Here is a 23320-nt window from a genome sequence, read left to right on the forward strand (position 1 = left end):
TTAGTGTTTTGAGAAGAGGAGTGATGGTATCATTGAAAGGTATACCTCATGAACTCAATAACGCTATAAATTTAAAGCTCCGAGTCATTTGCCTTGTTAAGAATTGCAACCTCAAAGTCCTACCCGGGACAGAAGGATTGGGAAGAACTCGGCCTCTGCAGTGTTAGTTATTGTTGTAATGGAAGAACCTGGCAGTCAAGTTGCACAGAGGAGGATCCCACAAAGAGGAATGACAAAATCATCTATTTTAATGATGTTGGCCAGAGCAATGGGGAGATATTCAATGCTTCTCACCCTTCCCATCAACCCCCCACCCCCGAACCCCACCAAGGCCCTATAGGATGCCTTGTATCCACCTGAAAAGGCAGGTTGGTTTATCAGGAGCAGTACCTCAGTCCAAACCAAAGTGCTCTTGACTGCTTCCAGTCCACTGAGCTGCTTACAATCACAGTCCTTTGGGCTGCTTATGCTCTTACTGGGGTGTTCAGTCCGCTGGGCCACCCACTGTTCACTGGTAAAAGATCCCATGAATTACACAATTAAAAACTTGTTGTCAGCTCTCCCAGTACCCTGACCAGTACTTATTCCTCAACCTTGATCATAAAACAATCCACCGGGCTGCTTGCAGTCCACTGAAATAAAGAAAGATATGGAGTAAAGCTTCCTCTAATTTGTCTAAAGCAATGAGTCCCAGCTTCTGAAGAGCACGACTTATTTTCTACATTGGTCATCCTGTGGCCAATAGCATAAAATTCTTGGCTTATACTCCAGTACAATACTGAGATGGTGCTGCACCTCGACTCTGGATGAGATATTAAACTGCTCACTTATTGGGCATACTAGATCCCAGACCATGGTTCCAATGACCAGGACGGTTAATGCAAGCATCTGGAAAATATTTAACTCGCACTGACCTTGGTATTGTTATCACACTGCTGCTTACACTGTACAAATTGGGTGTCGTCACCACAGTGACTATACTTTCAAAATACTGTTTGTTGATTGTATAAGCACTTTGAGACATGCTGAAAGCAGAGAGAAAGGATCTATATAAATGCAAACCTTTCACTTTGAAAGTGAGACTATTAATTAGTGCTGAATTACGTTCACTTGGGTGATATTAGCCCATGTCCACCAAAAGCTGGATTGAGCAAGTCTTTCGAAACAGATTTAAATTCCTTTTAAAAGCTGGATCTGAATTGAGGTCCCAGAAACAGAAAATGCTGGACACATTCAACATCCGTGGGGGATACAAACCATGGCTACCTGGTTTGCTGGCATCAAGAAAACATGCAGAAGAAGCATTGTCCAAAGCAGTGGTTTTATTTGACAAGGTTTGTTCACAATTGAATTAGAGTTTGGAATTGTACTGATAAGATTAAAACTTGGTTATTTCTACCTCTGGTTTCATGTGGGATCATTGCACAGTGTGACATTGAAGCACACGCACAAGGAAACCAGTTGTGATATTTGCTCTGTAACCAGTGAGGTGACCTCTGGCAGATTGAGCTGGAGCTGGGGTGGTGGGAGAACCTTCTCACGTTGGGGTATAACCTAGCTATTCCTATGGACAGTGAACATGTTTGGACATCATCAGGAACAGCTTGTGTTGGTAGTGGGGGCAGGTTCAGGATAGACAGTGCGTTATATGTCATATGGTGCTTCAGATGAAATACTCTAATGCTCAGATTTGGGAAGGTTGTCTCAGGAGAGGTGGAGGAAAATTGGGACATTCAATAAAATAAACACTGACAAGCAACTTTACTGTGCATTTGGAAGCTCCTTCAGTGTTAGTTTGTTCAGTCCTAATCCTATGTTTGATGCTATGTCCAGGTATGGATAAACTATAATCAGAAAACAACTTAAGTCAGTCAGGCCTGATAGTTTCACTCTACCTGTGCCAGGAAATCCTTCTGACTACGGGTAGCATGGTTGAATCTTTTGATGAACAATGCTTTGAACTGCTGCTTTAGAAGACCTGTGCCTTTGATTTGCCTGGAGCCCTTGCCATCACTCCCCGGCACTGGCTGGTGGTCGGTGGGGTTGGATGGCACCTCAGCAGCGGCCGGATCCAAGCTCTCCACTGCCGGCTGTCCGTTTGGCTTCACCTCAGAAGCAGATGTTTTCCTTGTAATGTTTTGTGTGTTCTCCGCAGCTTGGCTGTTCCTGGAGCTCTCTTTGGCTGCTACGAACATTCAGAGTGAAGACAGTATTTAAACCTTTGCACAAAGCACTGAAAATAAGCTGGCTTTATTTATGAAAAGTGATCTTATTGAACAGTAGGCTTTCACTGATCTCAAAATCTTGTTACCGATCTATAAATCACTCAACCTGGCTGTACCCTGGCTCCAACACCACCCCGCTCTCTGCACAATTCCTTCACTTCTTAATTGGTAGGAGAGCTTTCCGTCTTTGTCTAGTCCAGTGAGACTCCTTCCCCTTTTTATCTTCATCTGCCTGCTGACTTTTAAACACACTTTGTAAACCTACTTGACCACTTCCCCCAGCTCCTTACTTGATGGACTTTTTACACTATGTAGAGTCATATAGTGGGCAGTATACAGGGCAGGCATGGTATATAGTGTAGCAGTTAGTGTGATGCTATTACAGTGCTAGCGACCTGGGTTCAATTCCGGCCACTGTCTGTAAGGAGTTTGTAAGTTCTCCCTATGTCTGTGTGGGTTTCCTCCGGGTGCTCTGGTTTCCTTCCACATTCCAAAGGTGTATGGGTTAGGAAGTTGTGGGCATGCTGTGTTGGCACCGGAAGTGTGGTGACACTTGCTGGCTGCCCCTAAAACACTCTACGCAAAAGATGAATTTCACTGTGTGTTTCGATGTACATGTGACTAATAAAGAAATCTTATCTTTTCTTATATAGTTATACAGCACAGAAACAGGCCCCTTTACCCAACTCATTCATATCGATGCCTCCTGTGCTCATCCCATTTGCCTGCATTTGGCCCATAACCTTCTAAACTGAAACACTTGCCCCTCAGGTCCCCTTTCAATCTTTCTCCTCTCGCCTTAACCCTATGCCCTCTAATGTTAGACTCCCATTCCCTGAGAAAAAGTCTGTGACCATCCACCTTATCTATGCCCTGCATGATGTTATATACCTCTACAATGTATTAACACCCCTCAGCCTCCTTCCTCCAGAGAACAATGTCCTAGCCTATTCAGTCTCTCTTTATAACTCAAGCCCTTCAGTTCCGGCAACATCCTTGTGAATCTTTTAATCACATCCTTCCTATAGTTGGGCGAACAGAATTGCACACAATACTCCATGTGTGGCCTCACCAATGTCTTGTACAGGTGTAACATGATGTCCCAACCCTTGTACTCAGTGCCCTGACTAATGAAGGCAAGCGTGCCACGTGTCTTCTTCACCACCCTATCCACCTGTGTCACCACTTTCAGGAAACTATGTACCTGTACTCTTAGGTCTCTCTGTTCTACGACACTCTCCAGGCCCCTACCATTCACTGTGTACGTCCCACCCTGGTTTAACTTCCCAAAATGCATCGCTCTGCACTTGTCTGAGGTAAATTCCATCTGCCATTCCCTTGCCCACTTTCCCAGTTGATCTAGATCCTGTTGTAACCACCTTCACTGTCCGCTACACCATCAATTTTGGCGTCATCCACAAATGTACTAATTATGCCACCTACGTTCTCATCCAAATCATTAATATATATGAGAAACAACAAGGGACCCAGCTCTGATTCCTGTGACACACTACTGGTCACAGGACTCCATTCTGAATAACAGCCCTCCACTATAACCCTCTGCATCCTACCACCAAACCAATTTTGTATCCAATTGGCTAGTTCGCCCTGGATCCCATGTGATCTCATCCTCTGGACCAGCCTATCAAGTGGGTCCTTGTCAAGGGCCTTGCTAAAGTCCACGTAGAAGACGTCTACTACCCTGCCCTCATCAATCCTCATGGTCATCTCTTCAAAAAACTCAATCAAAGTTGCAAGACATGATTTCCCATGCACCAAGCTGCACTGACTGTCCATAATCAGTTCAACGCTGGTAGATCCTGTTCCTCAGATTCCTCTCCTCACCTATCCATTCACCTATCTATGTGTCTCATGATTTTATAAACCTTTATTAAGTCACCCCTCAACCTTCTACATGCCAGGGAAAAAAGCTTATCCAGTTTTTCTTCATAAATAAAGCCTTCCAGTCCCGGTAACATCCTTGTGAGTCAGAAGTTATGGTCCACATCGGTACCAGAGCTGTAGTCATAGAGCTGTGCAGCACAGAAATAGGCCAATCAGTCCACCACATCCATGTAATCCCTTTTGCCCATCTTCACTAATCTCATTTGCCCACAATAGGACGGTATCCTTCTATGCCTTGCCCATTGAAATGTGGGTCTAAATGCCTCTTAAACATAGTGATTGCATCTGATACCACCACCTCCTCAGGCAGCATGTTCCAGATATCAACCACTCTCTACGTAAAAAGCTTTCCCCTCAGATCTCCTTGAAAGCTCCTTCCTCTCACCTTAAACCTATGTCCTCTTGTTTCTGATGCTCCCACCATGGGAAAAGGATTCTGACTATCTCCCCCATCTATGCCTCTCACAATTTTTTATACCTCTATCAGTTCACCCCTCAGCCTCCTTCACTCCAGGGAAAACAAGCCCAGCCTGTCCAATCTCTCCTCATAACTAAAGTCCTCCAATCCAGGTCACATTCTGGTGAATCTCCTCTGCACTCTCTCCAGTGCAATGCACGATCATATAACAGGATGTAGATGGAAGAATTTAGGGAGCTAGGAAGGAGGTTAAAAGCAGAAGCTCAGAGGCAGTAATCTCAGAACTGCTCCCAGTACCACATGCTAACAACTTCACAAACAGCCAATGAGTATGTGGCTGGAGAAATGCTGCCTGGAGGGAAGATTTTAGCGTGCTGAGACTTTGGGAACTTATCTGGGGCAGATGGGCCATGTACAAGTTGGACGGGCTGCACCTCAGCGGGACCAGGACCAATATCCTTGTGGAGTGGAACAGTGTGCTGGGGCTCGGGGGCAGGGATTTGCTGGTGCTTTTCGGGAGTGTTTAAGTTAGCTTGACAGGGAAATGAGAAGTGACAGGAGAGTCAGGAAGGAGTGAAACAAAACAGGAAGTTGGAGTTGGAAACGTGCTAAGCAAAATAAAGAGGCTGTGGAAACAAAGGGACGTAGGTCAGGGTAGGGAAAAATGATAGAATGCCAAATTTAAAGAGAGTACAAACTAAATGCATTCTGTACAAAGTGGATACAAAAATAGTTTAAATGAGTATGATCTAATTGCCACAACAGAACTTCTGTTGTTGCCTGGATTGGACAGCATATCCAATCCAGCATATATTGGACAGCGAGCTCGGGCTTTTCTCTTTGGAGAGAAGGAGGATGAGAGGGGACTTGATAGAGGTGTACAAGATGATAAGAGGCATAGATCGAGTGGACGATCAGAGACTTTTTCCCAGAGTGAAAGTGGCTAACACGAGGGGGCATAATTTTAAGGTGATTGGAGGAAGGTATAAGGGGGATGTCAGGGGTAATTTTTTTACACAGAGTGGTGGGTGCGTGGAACGCACTGCCTGCAGAGGTTGTGGGGACAGATACATTAAGGACGTTTAAGAGTCTATTAGATAGACACATGAATGATAGAAAAATAGGGGGCTATGTGAGAGGGAAGGATTAGATAGATCTTAGAGCAGGATAAAATGTTGGCACAACATTGTGGACTGAAGGGTCTGTACTGTGCTGTAATGTTCTATGTTCTATGTTCTATGTGCTGTTGCAGGCAACCAAAGATGGGAACTAAGTATCCAAGGTATTTGACATTTAGGGAGCGCAGGGAGAAAGGGAAAGGAGGAGAGGGTGGTGGTGGTGCAACTATTAGTAAGAGATGACATCAATTCACAGGGGTCTTGGCTCAGCAAATTGAGGTGTAGAATGGCTATCAATCTGGGTGGAGCTGAGAAGCTGTAGTCAGCAGGAAACATTGGTAAGGGTTGCTGACAGGTCTCTGAAGAGTAGCTGTGTTGTAGGACGTGGTACAAGTGAGATAGTCAGAGGTTCACGTCACAGAAATAATACAGAAATTTTAATCTACGTATAGACCGGACAAACCAAATTAGGAGATTTGAAGGAGGAATTCATGGAATGTATAAGAGATAGTTCTCTAAAAAGAGAAGTTGAGGAATCAGCAAGGGAACAGGCTGCTTTAGATCGAGTATGGTGTTCTGACAGAGCGTTAATTGGAGATCTGGTAGTTAAAGCCTTGTGGGGAACAGTTATCAAAAATAATGTTATTTCATATAAATATTGAAAGTAACTTAGTTCATTCTGAAACCAAGGACTTAAATCTAAGTAAAACAAAATACGAAAATATGAGGAGTGAGTTGGCTAGGGTAGAATGGGAAATGACATGAAAATGCTTGACAGTAAATAAACAATGACTAACATTTAAAGAGTTAGTGCATGGTTTACCAGTGATAAACATCTCTTTAAGGCCAAAAATCAGGCAGGAAAGGAGATTCAGCTATGGCTATCAAAAGAAGTTAAAAATAGTATTAGATCGAAGGAAAAGACATAAAGATGTCACAAACAGGAAACCCGAGTTTTGGAAACAGTTCTGCACCAAACACAAAACACCCAAGAAATCGGTAAGGGAAAATAAATTATATGAGGGAGAAACATAAGAATAGATTGTAAGAGCTTCATAAGTTAGTAAAAAGGAAAACACTAGTGAGGGCAAATGTTGGTCTTTTACAGATAGGTACAGGAGAATTTAAAATGGGAGGAGGGGCTCAGGAAATACCAGAGGGATTAAACAAATATTTTTTGTCTGCATTACAGAAGAAAATCCATGAAAAATCTCCCAGAAATACCAGTGATCCAAGGATTCGGTGCAAATGAGGAAATAAGAGAAATAAATATTAGTAAAGAAATAGAAGTTAATGAGCCTGAAAAGTGCTAAATTCCAAGGAGCTACACCCCAGACTTTTGAAAGAGCTGGTTGTGGAGATAGTGGATGCTGTGGATATCATCTTCCAAAATTCTATGGATTCTGGAATGGTTCCTGCAGGTTGGAGGGTAGGAAATGTAACTCCATTACTTAAGAAAGGAGGGGAAAACAGGGAACCATTGATATGTTAGACTGGTGTAGGTAGAAGGGAAAATGCTGACATCTATAATAAAGAGTGTTATATCAATGCACTTAAAAATAATAATACGATTGAGCAGAGTCAACATAGATTTACGAAAGGAAAGTCATATTTGCATGATCTATTGGAATTCTTGGAGGATCTATTTCGTAGAGTAATCAGGGAGAACCAGTCAATGCGATGTACTTGGATTTTCAGGCTTTTGGTAAGGTCCCACACAGAGTATAACATGTTTAATTTGTTTTCCTTGTGAATGTTTTGCCTCTAATGCTATGTGCCTAAATAACTTCTTCATCGCACCTGTGCATACATGCACTTGTGCATGTGACAATAAACTTGACTTTGACCTTGACAAGGTTAGGTCACGTAATATTGAGTAGCCTGGTGGATATTGAGCAGCCCATTGAAATAGTTAGCAGCCCAATGGACCATGATTAGCCGTGCAGAATGTAAGCAGACCAGTACACTGTGAGCAGAGCAGTGGACCATGAAAAGTCCAGTGGGCCAGAAGCAGTCCAGTGAACTGTGAAGAGCCCATTGGACTATGAGAAATCCAGTTGCTTTCCCAAGCCCAGGACCAAGGCGGCAGCAAAGATGTATGTTATTGTGACCATCAGAACCAGAAAGTTCATGACAAACTGCTTGCTCTAACACAAGCAAATGGTTGTTGATGTCCTCTACCTCAGCAAACCTACAGTTCCCAAAACAGAAATCAGGGAAAAGTTGGCAAAAATGTACAAAACAACACTGGATGTTGTGTTCGTTTTTGGCTTCAGGACACAGTTTGGTGGTGGCAAGACAACAGGATTCGCCATGGTCCACGATCCCTTGGATTACGCCAAGACGAATGAAACAAAGCACAGGTTAGCAGGGAATGGTCTGTTAGAGAGGAAGAAAGTTTTCCAGGGAACAGTGAAAGGAACAAAAGAACAGAATGAAGAAAGTTTGCGGTACGGCTAAAGCTAACGTTAGTGCTGGCAAGGAGAAATGAAGCACCAGTGGCAGTAATGCGGCAAAACACATGAAGGTCCATTGAAATGCTGAGTTAACCATGGATCACCACCTCTGATTATTTGTCCTCATGCTCAAATAAATGTTATAAAAAGTGAAAAAAAAGAGAAATCCATTGACTGCGTCATCCTATGGATAGTGAGCATCCCTGAACATCAAGCAGCCCATTGGATTATAAGCAGCCAATAAGACGGTGCACGATCCCCAGCGGACTGCTCACAGCCCAAAGGACCATGAGTAGGGGAGTGGTCTTTATACAGCATAGGGCATCAGTAGCCCTGGGATCTTTGCAGTGCTTAGAGCACAGCCCAGTTGACAGGGCTCAGGCGATCTATAGTGCTGCTCATGGTCCACTGGACTGCTTAGTCTACACTGGGTTATGCATTGCCCACCAGATTGCTTAGCCACTGGGCTACTGGCCTTCCACTGCACTGCTCCTGGCCCACTGGACTGTCCATCTTCCACTTAGTTCTACTCTGTCCAATTGGCTGCTTATTAGTCAATGGGCTGTGTGCTGTTCGATGGAATGCTTCTCATTCACAAGGCTGCTCACAATCCACTGGATTACTTACAGTCCACTGGATTTCCCAGAGTCCATTCAGATCTTCACATTTCACTGGACCACTGGACTGTCCATTTTCCACTGCTCTCCTCACAGCCTACTGGGCTGCTTGCAGTCTGCTGGGCTAAATATGGTCCATTGGGCTGCTAAGTATCTATTGCCCCCCAAAAAAATCACACATTTGGCAATAACTTAATATTAAAGTAAGGGGTTTCACAATGGAACTTGGGAATGAATGAGAAATTGTCCAGAAATTGAAGCAAATGATACTTATAGAACGGTACCAATCTGACTGCTTTTCATTCATATTAACCCTTGGGATTCAATCCCAATCTGAGCTGGTTGAATCCACAGCTGAAGCAGTGTGGAGACAAACAAGGGCACTGTCCAGTTGCATCAATAGACTGAGTTGGAAAAATTTGGGCCATTTGACCTTGAAACGAGGTCATTAAAAGGTATCCACCTAGTTAAAACAAAACAATCATGGGGCAGTGTTCCAAGCTAACCAACGATAAAGATTCAAATCAGTAATTTGGAACTGATCTCAGGAAGGTGGTCCAACAAAACAATTATAGATGAATAAAGATAAGGCCATTAAAATCATGCAAGAATTGTGATGGGGAACATTGTTCCTTCTGGATACTTGAGTTATCTCTTTATCCAAGACTCATTGTGAATTAATGGGAAAAAGATGGAGTAATTATATCACCAGAGCTGCCCTCACTCAAGAAAATGCGCTTCGTGAAATAAAGTTAACTATTTCTATTTAAAGTTATGTACTTTGAAGCAAAAGCATCTTTCCCAGTTGACAAGAAACCTTCCCCTTTAACGAGAAAATTAGAGTTTTGAATTTCAGTGTAATTATATTTGCAGGATGCAGAAAAGGTTATTTAGTGATTCCATGAGAGTACACACCTGGAGTCCTGGTAATTAGATCTAATTACACATCTGCACATCAATGAGACATCAGAGGTTCATAACCCATGTACCTTCTCTGTAACCTGTATATTATTTGAAAGTATCTTCTGCACCAGCCTTCTTAAATGATTACTTTCTGGATGATGATAAGAGGATGCTGTTGCTGCAGCAAAGAGCTGTGGATAATGACTGAGAAGCAAGCACTCTGACTGATGTTTCAGTGAATTTATTCAGAGGACATGAGCTAAATGGCGTAGGACATTCTGAACTAAGTCACCTCAGCCCAGAGAGGGTGTGTTGGTTTTTTTGGATCAATGCTGCATTGGGAGTGGGGGGATGGAAATTGTCCAGGACTTTCACTCTACATGACTGTACAAGTGAGTCTTGTGGTAATTGCATGCATCTGGACATCAGGCTTGTCTCCGCGATCCAATGCTCACTGCCAAGATTCAATACACAGATGCTGGCCTCTTGACTAAGACATAGTTGGATACTCAGCATGTGTCTAATTGCACCCAGCCTGATCTATAGGTTCAGTGAAGTAAGAAGAGGCTGATAAACGGCAGAGGGAAAAGGAGCAAGAGGACACTTCATTACATTTACAACAACAAATGCATCATCACATCAACTTGGCAGCTGCAGTCTATTCCAGAATCTCCTACATAGCCTGCTGTGATAGGCATAAAGAGGTTGTAGTTCAGTACCTAAATTAAACTCATGCAGAAACTCTTTAATTGGGAAACAGTTGCTCTGAAGCTTATGTAGTGATTCTATAATTTTTTTCAGACTCATTGGTTTATTAATTAGCATCCTTTATCTAATGCGTTGTATCATTTCTACTCTCTCCTGATAATATTAATGTACAATGGGGCTACATTTCTCACATGCCCAGCGTCAAACTCCCAAATAAGACAATCTATTCTGAGCTCAGTTTTTGGAGGGAATACCAGGTGGAGAGGGCACGGTAGTGTAGCGGTTAGCGTAACGTTATTACAGCGCCAGCGACCAAGGTTCAATTCCAGCCGCTGTCTGCAAGGAGTTTGTACGCTTTTCCCGTGTCTGCGTGTGTTTCCTCCTGGTGTTCCGGTTTCCTCCCACGTTCCAAAGACGTACGGGTTAGGAAGTTGTGGGCACGCTATGTTGGCGCCGGAAGCGTGGCGACACTTGTGGGCTGCCCCCACAACACTCTACGCAAAAGATGCATTTCACTGTGTGTTTCGATGTACATGTGACTAATAAAGCTATCTTATCTTATCTTATCCCCACTGAATCCAGGGAATCTCTGGCCCTTGACCCCTCAAAGTAGAGAAGGAGCATTTGGGGTGGTATTGAGGACTTCAAGGGCATGCATCAAATGCATATAGAAGACATGCGTAAGCAGTGAAAGAAGTCCACCACCTCACAAACTACACACCCACCCTGTCAGGTACTTCCTGCCCCATCTGAGAGACTAATAAAACCAGTTCCCACACTGGCTTTATTAGTCACTCAAAACCCACAAACCTGGAGTGGGAGCAAGTCTTCCTTGATCCCAAGAGACTCCCTATGAAGAAGAAGGGGATATAAAATACACAGAGCAGATTGCTAGCTGGGCCATGGGTACTGATGGCCCACACCTGCTCTTAGATTGTCTGTTCGTATTTTTAATGGGCATTCTTTGACATTCATGTACAATGTGAAAATCTATGAATTATCAACTCATATATGTGAATATTTTTGGTTCTGTTCACCATCTGGTTTCTTATGCAGATGGTGAACTATACTCCACTGTTTCTGGTCCATTTGTACAATTGGCAACCTTTTTTCCACTGGGTGTTGCTACAGTATGTGATATCCAGGGAATAGCATATTCCAGTTTTGATTTTTTTTATCCTTTAAGGTAAATGTTGATTTTTTTTTAACTTGAAGACCAAAATTATTAACTTGAAGCAGAGATTAGTTTCTGTGTTAATAATGTGGAAGTTATTAAATTTAATGTCTAATAATTACTATTTGTATTCTGTGGGCAGATTAGGTTTAAAGAACCTTTTCTGTGAGAAGGTAGAGAAGGGGAGAGGAAATCACACACATAATATGGTTTATTGTGAAGGTATTTATTTGACTTCTGTAGTCAATCCAGAGATTGTGGAACTGTAATATCGCAATGACTTTTGATCTCTCAATCTTTGTTCTATCAAAGGTAGGGCCAAGAACTAGTTAAAAGGCAAGATCAGCAATGTAAGTAACTGGAACTTCAAAAATATAAACTGTCTATTGAATCTGGAATACAGCCACTTACTTCAAGTTCAGTTGTGAAATATTAATTAACTATGAGGCTACAGGGGCTTTCTCAGTCTATGCAGTGGAACTGAAGGCATAAGGACTGGAATTTATAATAATGAAACAATGGGGGGGGGGGTCAACAAGCTGAGTGGAGCAACAGAAACTGACTGAAATTGCAGCAAAGTTGCTATGTGTCTGTAGTTATTCCCCAGGTATCAGATAGCAACATCCTGTGGAAGAAACATATCCAGTCATGTGAATGAACCAGAGATAAAAGAAACTTGCAAACACAAGGAACTAGATGGTAACAAGAACCAAAAATATTCTTATATATGAGCTAATTATTCAGAGATTTCCACGTAATGAATGAATGTCAAGGACTGCAAATTAAAAATATGAACTTATTAATTAGGAGAAAGAGTGGAACGTTTCACCTCTCAAGCCTGTTCTACCACATGGTTGATTTGACTGTAACCTCATCTCTACATTCCTGTATACCTGTGGTAACCTTTCACCCCTTTCAAACAAAACCTTTCCACATCCACCCTGTGAAGGCCCTTCAGGATCTTACATGTTTCAATCAAGTTCCCTCGCACTCTTCTAAGATCCACTGGATACAAACCTAGCCTATCCAACCTTTCCTCGTAAGACAACTGTCCCATTCCAGGTATTATTCTAGTAAACTCTTTCTGCACAGATTCCAATGCATCAACTTCCTCCCTTAAGTAGGAGAACAATAACTACACACAGTGGTGTAGAGGTAGTTTCATTAATGCCCGATATAACTGAAGCATAACCTCTCTACTTTTACATTCAATTCCTTAGCAATAAACAATAATACTTTGCTGGCTTCCCTGACTACTTGCAATGCCTGTATCATAGCCTTTTACCTATCTTTGTGTCATCAACAAAATTAATAAATACAATAAAATGGAATATCTGAGAAGGTTCTGATTGTACTGGTGGTTAAAGATTCATATCCACATCAGTTCTAGTGTCACAGAGGCTTCTGCTACAGTGATTTAGGGGTGCAATTTATTTTTGGTCTCCAATACTGAAAGTATGCAGGAGTGTTGGTTGAAGCTCCATATGTTCAGTTCCAATAAAATCAGTGGCTATAAATGTCGGGAGGGAACGCTACCCACAGCTGGTATTCTCACATCCAGTTGGCACCAAAGATCAGAGGGAGGTACTTCTCCTCCCAGGCTTTCTTTGGTCTGAATGTAGAATACAAGGATAGGGAGAATGTTCCCTCATGCTCACCATCCTTTGCTTCAATATCGACAACTGTTGCCTTCTGTTCCACTCCAAGGCCCGCTTCTGACTTTCTTGGGATCAGACGGCCTTGCAGAGATCATGATTAACAAAGGGAAAAAAAAACAAAAATAAAAATTTAGTAACTTAAAAAATATTTTGGCCCTGGTGAAGTTTATATGCTGGGACAGGTCTTTCTTGAGTGGGATATCTCACAGAAAACTTTATTAAAGAGTTTGCAGTACCCTTTACAATGTGACCCATGATAGTGTATCTAAGGCATTGGGAGATCAGTGAATGATAGGAACAACAATGTATCTCTTAACCAATGACAGAAGAGAAGGAAACACAGAACATATTGTAATGGAAGGTGAATTAAAATTACACACACAAAATGGTGGGAAAGAGAGTGATTTGGATTAAGACAGTAAGAAGAGTCCAAAGGGAAAAAAAATCAAGACTTTTACAAGAAATTAACATTTAAAGAATTTCTTCAGAACAATTCACTAGTGCTCTAGTCAGATTAAATTAATCAGGTTTCTATCGAAAAAGTTGTTTGGCATTATATTAACTGATACTAAGTTTTCAAAAAGCTACTTACTCTGTCAGTTACCAGACTTAAATTTCCATCCTTCCAAGTGTTACTTGCCTAAACTTTGCATAACCAAAAAAGCATCTATAATTTCTGAATTGGAAGAATATACATGTGTTGCAGATAATATTTCTACCCTATAAACCTCACCAAAATTACAATTCTGTAACCATAATGTTCCATGTGAATCATATTTTTCAGATTTTTTTGAGAATTCTGATTTACCTGATTTGAGAGCAGAATCTTCAGTAGCCTTTAGGAATATCTGCAGGTTAGAAAATAATTACATTGAATTACTGGCAGCAGATGAAATACAGGTAGTAGGTGAGATACAGGTGGCAGATGAAGTGCCATTGGTAAGGAATGGAGAATGGGTGAAGTACAATGAAGGTGACCTCCAGGAAGCAGGTAAAGTACAGGCAGTAGGTTAAGAAAGGAGAAAGGTGAAGCACATGAGGATAAAGTACAATGACAGGTGATCTACAGGCAGAAAGTAGATTACAGAGGGTAGGTGAAGCACAGTTGGCAGGTGAACTGAAGAGATTAGGTGAAGTACAAACAGATGAAGAACTACAGGTGGTACAGGCAGCGTGAAAAACAGGTGGCAAAGATATGGAGCATAAGGCCCAATAATTCCACAATCCAATGACTGAATTGCTTGCTCTTATCTGGTGAAGTAGTGAAACAGATACTGCAGAAATTAGTAGCCTTTCACAGCATTCTGTGCACTTGAATTAGTTATTTCTGCACTTTGATAGATTAACAACAGCAAATGATTATCCCGTATAAATGTAGCAGACTACCAAATAGTATTAATGCTATTAAATTTTGTTGCGTTTACCCACTTGCTGCCATAATCCCAGCAAGGATATGCGAGAACCTCAAGCAGGCAAGATAATTTTACTTCTATTGATGATGTAGTCCCACCCAATGGACTAGCAGAAGTGCTGAAAGCAAGTCTGGAGGGGTGTGGAACAGGTAACTGATTCATGAGCAGATATCCTACAATATTCACAATAATGAAAAATGATCCCTAAAACATTATGGGGATACAGAAGCGCAGCGGTTAAGTTACTAGGCAAGTACCCAGAGGGGTGGACTTATGGTTGTGAAGACATGAGTTCAAATCTTACCATTGTAGTTGGGGAACTTAAACTGAAGTAATTAAATAAATCTAGAATTAAAAAGTTGTCATCAGGAACAATAACCATGAACATGTTGGATCATTGCAAAAGTCCATCTGGTTCACAGGTATGTTCAGGGAAGGAATCTACTGTCCCTAACCAGTCTGCCTGATATGTGACTCCTATGGTATTGACTGTTATTCACCTCCTGAAGTCGGTCACTCAGTTCAGAGATCAATCAGAGAAGAGCGATAAATGTTGGCTGCATCTCATGAAGAAATAAAAAGAAATCTTTCATGTGGCCATGGTAGACTGGTGTGTGAACTCCCACTGAAATTTGTGTCCAACACAAAGATGATTCACTCAAGCCCACAGCTGCTGGTTGGAAATCCCAGGGCTCACAACTGAGCTGTCAAAACTCTATTTCTGAAAGTGTTTGAATCATTAGGAAACTCCTAGCATGGGTGTGAAGAGTTCAAAACAAGAAAATAGATGTAACATGCATAACTTATTCGCTTGTTTTGGAGTGTAGATTAGGCACTGTGGCTGAGGGTTTTGTCACAAGTATCTGGGGGGCTGGACAAATGATTCACTGATATGAGTTTGCATCCTGACGTGGCAGCTGGAGAATTTAAATTCATATAGCACAGAAAAGGCCATTTGGCCATTGAGTCTGCATCCACCATCAACATTAATTCTACCCTACTCCCATTTTAATCTCCCCTTATTCCCATTTCCTCCTCCCAGATTCTACTGCTCACCTACACACTAGGGGCAATCTACAGAATCCAATTAACCTAGTAATCTGCACATTTTTGACATGTGGGAAGAAACCGGAGGACCCAGAGGGAAACCACATGGTCACAGGAGAACATACAAACTCCACACTGGCAGCACCCAAGGTGAGGATTGAACTGGGGACGCTGGAGCTGTGAGGTGGCAGCTCTTCTGGCTGTGCCATTGTGCAGTCCAGCTAATCGAGAATAAAAACACTAGCACCAACAATGGTGACAGTTAAACCACTGGACGACTGTACCTAATACTATTTGGTAGTCTGCTACATTTGTACTGGATAATTATTTGCTGTTGTTAATCTATCAAAGTGCAGAAATAACTAGATCAAGAGCACAGAATGCTGTGAAAGGCAATTAATTTCTGCACTATCTGTTTCACTACTTCACTTCAGATAGGAGCAAGCAATTCAGTCATTGGTTTGTGGAACAACTGACCATCTGATTCTCTGATTTCCCTCAGGAAAGGAAGTGTGACATATTAACCATTCTGGCCCATGTGTCCCTCTAAATCCACTGCAGTGTGCTTGACTTTTAACTACCCTCTGGCATGGCTCAGCAAGGTCAAATACCCATGAATGAATTTTTAAAAATAACTTTGCAGATAATGACGGAAAAACACTGGCTGTAATGTTCAGTAGTTTTTAAAAAAAATTCAAAAACAACAATATCAGTTTAACGATAAAACGTTTGATGAGGAGGCATGGAATGAATGTTGGGATCAACTAGCGATGTAAGTGAAAAGCTTCTACTATTCCCCAATCACATCTAGGATATTCACAGGAGATCAGAAACAAATTAACAAGTCGGAAGTTCACCACTGCCTACAATCTCAATGCACACTTACATATAAGAGTTATCATTCCATAAATTACTTAAAATACCTTTAAAAGTAGTGAGGGATAGGAGGGAATGCAATTTCTTTCAAAGGCTGAGCTGCTTTAAAGCACAAGCTTCTTATGTTCAATAATCAGTGGTGAATACAATGTGAACAATTTAGTCCTGTTTCGATCTTTCATCTTGCTTTCCAAATCAAGTTATGCGGAGTTTTGGTGCTTGCTTCAGAATCTTTCAATACTTGCTTCAGAATCTTTCCACTAACAGACAAGGCAGTCCTACCTGCTGATGGCATGCACAAGAACATAAGAAAATAGGAGCAGGGGTAGGTCACCTGGGCCCTCAAGCCTGCTCCACCATTCAATATGACCTGTGTTAGTCTTGCTTCCTCTGCTGTGCCAGTTCCCCCACAACCCTCAGTTCTATGATCTGTCAAATACTTATTTATTTCCACCTTAAATATTTCTAATGGTCTGACCTCCACTACCCTCAGAGGCTGAGAATTCCAGAGATTCATCTCAGCTTTAAATGACTGTTGGGTGGTTGGTGGTCAGCTTGGACTTGGTGTGCTGAAGGTCCTGTTTCCATGCAATATCTCTCTATAGTTCTATGACTGGCCCCTTATTTTGTAGTTATGTCCCCTTGTTCATGATTTTTCCACTTGTGAGGACATCTCAGTATCGACCCTGTCAATTCCCTTTAGGATCTTATATGTTTGATAAGGTCACCCTTCATTCTTCTAGACTCCAAGGAATACAGGCCCACACTGCCTAGCCACTCTTGATAGGACAACCCTCACATTCCAAGAATTAGCCTGGTAAATCTCCTTTGGACAGCCTCCAATGCTATATTATCCTTTTTCGGGTAAGGGGACCAAAACTGGGCACAGTATTCCAGGTGCGACCTCACCAACACTCTGTGCGACGCTAACAAAACCTCCCTATCCTTAAATGCCAACCTCTTTGCAATAAAGGTCAAACGTTATTTGCCTTATTAACTACTTGTTGGACCTGCCTGCTAACTTTTTGTGATTCATGCACTAGAACATGAACTTCACTCATTAGCCATCAGTCTCCATTTAGATAATAATCTGCCTTTTGATTTCTCTTACTGGAGTACATGACCTCACACTTCCCCACATTAAACAGCATTTGCCACAGTTTTGCCCAATCACTCAGTCTATCTATATCCTGTCACAGAATCACAATGCCCTTGTCACAAAATGCCCTTTGACCTATTTACGTATCATTGGCAAACTTGGAAATCTTGCATTTCCCTCTTCCTCCAGGTCATTAATTGTAAACAATTGAGGGCCAAGAACTGATCCCTGGGGTAATCCACTAGTTACGTCCCTTCAGCCTGAAAAGGGCCCCTTTATTCCAAATCTTTCTTTTCTATGTGACAGCCGGTTTTCAATCCATGCTAGTTCACTTCCTCCATGATCGTGGATTTTAATTTATGCACCAGCCTCTTACGTGGCACCTTGTCAAATTCCTTTTGGAAATTTAAATACACAACATCCACAGTGTACCCTCTATCAACTCTCTCTGTCACATCCTCAAAGAGTTCGAGGAAATTTGTTGATTTACCTTCTATAAAATCACATTGACGTGGTGTGATTACATTCAACTTTCCTAAATGATTAGTTACTTCCTCTTTGATTATTGACTCCAACGTTTTGCCAACAATAGGCACCAATCTAGCTGGCCTGTAGTTCCCCAACTTCTGTTTCCCTTCTTTTTTGAACAAGAAGGTCGCATTAGCTATTCTCTAACCTTCCGCTACCCTCCCAGAATTTAGCGAGTTTTAAAAAATGTAAGCCAGTGGATCCACTATCCCTGTAGCCAGTTCCTTAAGACCCTTAAGTGTGGGCCATTGGGTCCCGGTGATTTGTCCATTTCTAGCCCTGTGACTTTATCTAATACTTTATCCCTTGTGACTGGGATTTGTACAAGTTCCTGCATGTTATTTGAAATTAGCCCATCTGTCATCTTTGCAGTATCCTCCATGGTGAAGATTGCTGCAAAGAATTGGTTTAACATATCTGCCATTTCTTTGCTTCCTGTTATTAATTCACCAGGCTGGTTCTCTAATGGTCCCATACTTACCTTCCTCTCCTTCTTCCTATTTACATACTTATGGAAACTCTTACTGTTTGTTTTGATATTCCATGCAAGTTTTCTCTCAAAATCATTGTTCTCCCTCCTTATGAACTCTTTAATCTTTCATTGCTGGATCCTAAAAACTTCCCAGTCCTCTGGCCTACCACCAGTCCTTGCCACTTTGTATGCCCTATTTTTCAGTGTAACCTTATCCTTGACCTCCTTTGTTAACCACAGACTGTGCCTCTTTCTCAGAGAATCCCTCCTTCTAATTGGGATAAATTCCTGATGGGTGTTATCCACCAGCTGATTAAATATTTGCCATTGTTCATCTACCGACCTGTCTCTTAGCTTAATATCCCAGTCCACCACTGCCCTCATACCTTTATAATTGCCCTTAAATAAGTTGAAGATTTATGGTGTGGTTTCACTCTCAAATTCCATGTGGAATTCTATCATATTGTGCTCACTGCCTCCTAGGGGATCTTTAGCCACAAGGTCTCTTATTAATCCTTCCTCATTTTTCATAATCTGAAATAGCCTGTTACCAGGAAGATTCCATAACATACTGCTCTAAGGTATATTCCTTGATGTACTCCACAAATTCTTCCATGAAACCCTTGCCAATTTGGTTTATCCAATCAATATGTTTATTAAAATCTCCCATTACAATTGCAGTTGGCTTCGAACATGCCCTAGATGTTTCTTCATTTATGTTCTGCCCTATCAAAAGGTCACATTTAGGGAGCCTACAGTCTACTCCCACCCATGTCTTCTCACCCCTGCTATTCATGATTTCAACCCAAACTAATTCCACATTGTGTTGGATGTCATTGTGCTCTTTTGCTCTTACATTCAATATTACAACCATTTCAATAAAACTATTTAGCTTAAGCTATTGATGGAAGCTCATGCATAGCACAGCTGTGAGATCACATGTTCCAGACTTTGTCACTGAAATCATTCGGTAACAATGCTACAAATGTCCACATAGAATTCCTTAAACCAATTTGCTTGCCACTGTCGAGACACACGACACTGCAGATACTGGAATCTGAAGCAACAAATAATCTGCTGGAGGAACACAGAGGGCTGAGCAGCATCTGTGGGAGGAAAGGAATTGTCAACAATTCTTTTCCCCCCACAGATGCTGCTTGACCCGCTGAGTTCCTCCAGCAGATTGTTTGTTGTTTGGAATTGTCCACATCTTTGTCGAAATTTTGAAAGAAACATTATTTGTATTGCCATCTGAGAATGCTAATATTCTCAGACAGTAATATGAACATGTAAATATACAAATAAGGGGCAGGAGTAGGCCACTCGGCCCCTCAAATCTGCTCCTCAATTTAATAAGGTCATGGCCGATCTGATCATAATCTCAGTTTGGCATTGCTGTCTACCTTTCACCTCCTTGCTTCTAAATTGTCCATCTATTTCTGTCATTGAAACATTTAAAGACTTTGCTTCCATTTCTGCTTGGGGAAGACATTTCCAAAGACCCATGATCTTCTGAGAGAAAAATCTTCGTCTGATCCCTGTCTTAAAGGTGCATCCCATTATTTTTAAAAGGCGACATCTCCTTCCCCATGTTAAATTAGTGATCTCCTAGTTCTAGGAGTTAGAGGCTTTGTATTTTGTTTGCAAGTAGCTTATCTAATGGTTAACCACATTTTTCTGCAGATACAACTCTGGGGAAAACTGTTTCAGTTCAGATGCCAAATAACTTGGTTTCAAGGGATATGGGCCAAATGCAGGCAAATGGGACTAGCTCAGGTAGGCAACTTGGTTGGCATGGACAAGTTGGGCTGAAGGGCCTGCTTCCATGCTGTACAATGCTATGACTCTATAAGTCTAGTTGCAAGTAACAACACTTCCTGGAATAAGTGATAATCAGCCTCACCTCCTCCAGCGAGGTATCAGACACACCAAAGCTGCTGAGGCCTAAATCTTGCAGCGTCTCTTCAATTTCTCGGAACAGGCTGGCGTAAGCCCGGTGCTTGATGTCTTTACTAGGCAGCAGGTAGTATAGCTCTTGACCAACATTCTCTATCAGCTCGGCCTCAGGGACATGGTGCTGAATGAGCTTTGTTAATGTGTTTACATCACCTGGAGAGAGACATCAACAAGAGGTACAGGAAGAGATTGCAGGCTGCCATTTGTTGCAAGTGTACAAAACACAGTAAATTTCCTTCCAACAGACCTAATCTATTGTCATTAGTGATTTACATTTAAAGGCCTCTGATTAAACTCAAAGGAGTTTAGAACAGTGAGAGATAATTTCATTGAGACTCAAGATGCTGAGAGTCTGTTTCTCCAGGCGGGAGAATCCAGAAATGGGGGCTGCTGTCTCAGGAATTCTCAGCCCATTCAGCTGAGGATGTGCAGTTGTTGAGGTGATACAAGGCTCATATTGATACGTTATCGGACATGGGGAAAATGAAGGGCCAAAGGGATTGGGCGGGAGAAGAATTTGAGTTAACATGATCGGCTGCGATCTTATCAAGCGATGGGGCAGGTTGGTGTGACCACTCGACCTTCCTCTACCTCTATTTCTTGTGTTCTAAGTGGAGCCAAGAAATATTAGCCTAGAAACACGTCGTGGAGGTGGTGGGTTGAGTGCCCTGTTTCCCTGCTGAATGACTCTTGAACTGCAATGTTAGCATTCACATGCTGATATGACATTCTGTAATGCATGCTATATTAACAAAATCATTCATCCTTAGTTTTTTAAAAATGTCAATGTCTGTTAAAGTAGCAAATGTTAGAATGCCATGTGAAAGGGAATGCATTGGTTTGGATGCTAATTTCTCACACAGTTATTTCTGGACGATACTCGTTATAGTGTGATAATCGATGATTGAAAATGGGTGCAAGTCCAATGAATGATAAACAATGCAAGGGACACTTTGGAGGGTTACTAAGAGATACGAAACCCTTTTCTACTGCAGCCTTATATAAAATGGTGTTGTGGTTGTCAACCTAATGTTGTTTCCTCTTGGCTAATCTCGCAAATTTAACCTTTCAAATGTTGAAAAAAATAGTCCTTTTCCTGTCAAAACAACAACAGCAAATGGAAATTCTTGTAATGGAGGCAAGGAACTAACAACGTTACAGTGAGGGATAAATCTGAAGCAGTACATTAAAAATGTCACTGGACTACTGCATGCATGCTTTGTGACATCATTTCCTTAGCAGTGCCCTCATTTGAGGATAAACAGACATAGAACATAGAACAGTACAGCACAGGAACAGACCCTTTGGCCCATGATGTCTGTGCCGACCATGATGCCAATCCAAACTAATCCCATCTGCCAGCACCTGGTCTATATCCCTTCATTCGCTGCCCGTTCATGTGCCTGTCTAAATGCCTCTTAAACATTTCCATTGTATCTGCTTCCACCACTTCCCCTGGCAGTGCGTTCCAGACACCTACCACTCTCTGTGTAAAAAATTTGCTTCGCAAACCTCCTTTAAATTTTCCTCCTCTCACCTTAAACCTATGCCCTTTGGTATTTGACATTTCCACCCTGGAAAAAAGACCCTGACTAGCTATGCTATCTATTTCTCTCAATTTTATATACTTTCGTCAGGTTGTCCCTCAGCCTCTGACTCTCCAGAGAAAATAATCCAAGTCTGTCCAACCTCTCATCATAGCTAATACTCTTAATCCAGGCAACATCCTTGTGAACCTCTTCTGTTCCCTCTCCAAAGCCTCCACATCCTTCTTGTGTGACCAGATCTGCACACAATACTTCAAATGTCACCTAACCAAAGTTTTATACAGCTGCAACATGACTTTCCAACCTTTCTTCTCAACACCCCAACCAATGAAAGCAAGTATGCCATACACCTTCTTTACCACCCTATCTACTTGTGTTGCCATTTTCAGGGAGCTATGGACTTGCACCCCAAGATCCCTCTGTACATTTGACTTCCCAAAGTGCAACACTCATATGTGTATAGATTAAACTCCATCCGCCATTTCCCTGCCCACACTCTCAACTGATCTACATCCTGCTGAATCTTTCAACAACATTCCTCATTATCCTCAACTTCATCAATTTTTGTGCCATTTGCAAACTTATTAATCAGCCCACCTACATTTTCATCCAAGTCATTTATATATATCACAGACAACAAGAGGTCCCAGCGCTGATCCTTGCAGAACACCACTGGTCACAGACTTCCAGCCAGAATAGCACACCTCCACCACTTCCCTCTGTCTTCCATGGCCGAGCCAGTTTTGAATCCAAGCTAATAAGTCTCCATGTATCCCATGTGCCTTAATCTCCTGGATCAGCCTGCCACAAAGGACCTTGTCAAATGCCTTACTAAAGATGTGGGAACACAAATGTTTGAGAATCTACAAGATTCTCAGAATTAACTAGCAGTCTGGACCTGTCGACCAGAGGTCTGAAATAGATTCAGGCAGCTGACAACACAGCAGAGAGAAATGATCCCACTCGCATACATAGATGGAATTATCTAACACTAACAAGGGGGGAGGAGGGGGAATGTAAACCGTACCATCCAGTTCTTCTTCTGGAAGGGTCTCATCAATGGGGAAGCAGTTGGAACAGGAACAGGAGCAGCCTGGTGGACAGGTGCAGGTCGGCTATGGTAGTTGGTGGGTAAAAGAACAGCAGACATCAGTCGAACTACAGAGCAGCAAACACAATTCACTATACAGGATGATCTTAC

At 42.0% G+C, this 23320-nt stretch overlaps 1 protein-coding gene and 1 pseudogene across 1 annotated transcript in view; one reads left to right on the plus strand and one right to left on the minus strand.

Annotated features, from left to right (window-relative positions):
- The window catches only part of abca4b (ATP-binding cassette, sub-family A (ABC1), member 4b), a 128148-nt gene that overhangs the window by 39788 nt on the left and 65040 nt on the right, over positions 1-23320 (minus strand). The window contains exons 24-28 of the mRNA XM_052011178.1: positions 23147-23234; positions 20520-20725; positions 13991-14030; positions 13183-13263; positions 1896-2185 (exon numbers count right to left, since the gene is read on the minus strand). Coding sequence (XP_051867138.1) covers positions 1896-2185; positions 13183-13263; positions 13991-14030; positions 20520-20725; positions 23147-23234 — 705 coding nt within the window. The remainder of the gene's footprint in view (positions 1-1895; positions 2186-13182; positions 13264-13990; positions 14031-20519; positions 20726-23146; positions 23235-23320) is intronic.
- On the plus strand, positions 7761-8157 carry LOC127567947 (40S ribosomal protein S24-like; annotated as a pseudogene).

This window comes from Pristis pectinata, chromosome 3, assembly GCF_009764475.1.
Source record: "Pristis pectinata isolate sPriPec2 chromosome 3, sPriPec2.1.pri, whole genome shotgun sequence".
Classification (NCBI taxonomy): Eukaryota; Metazoa; Chordata; class Chondrichthyes; order Rhinopristiformes; family Pristidae; genus Pristis; species Pristis pectinata.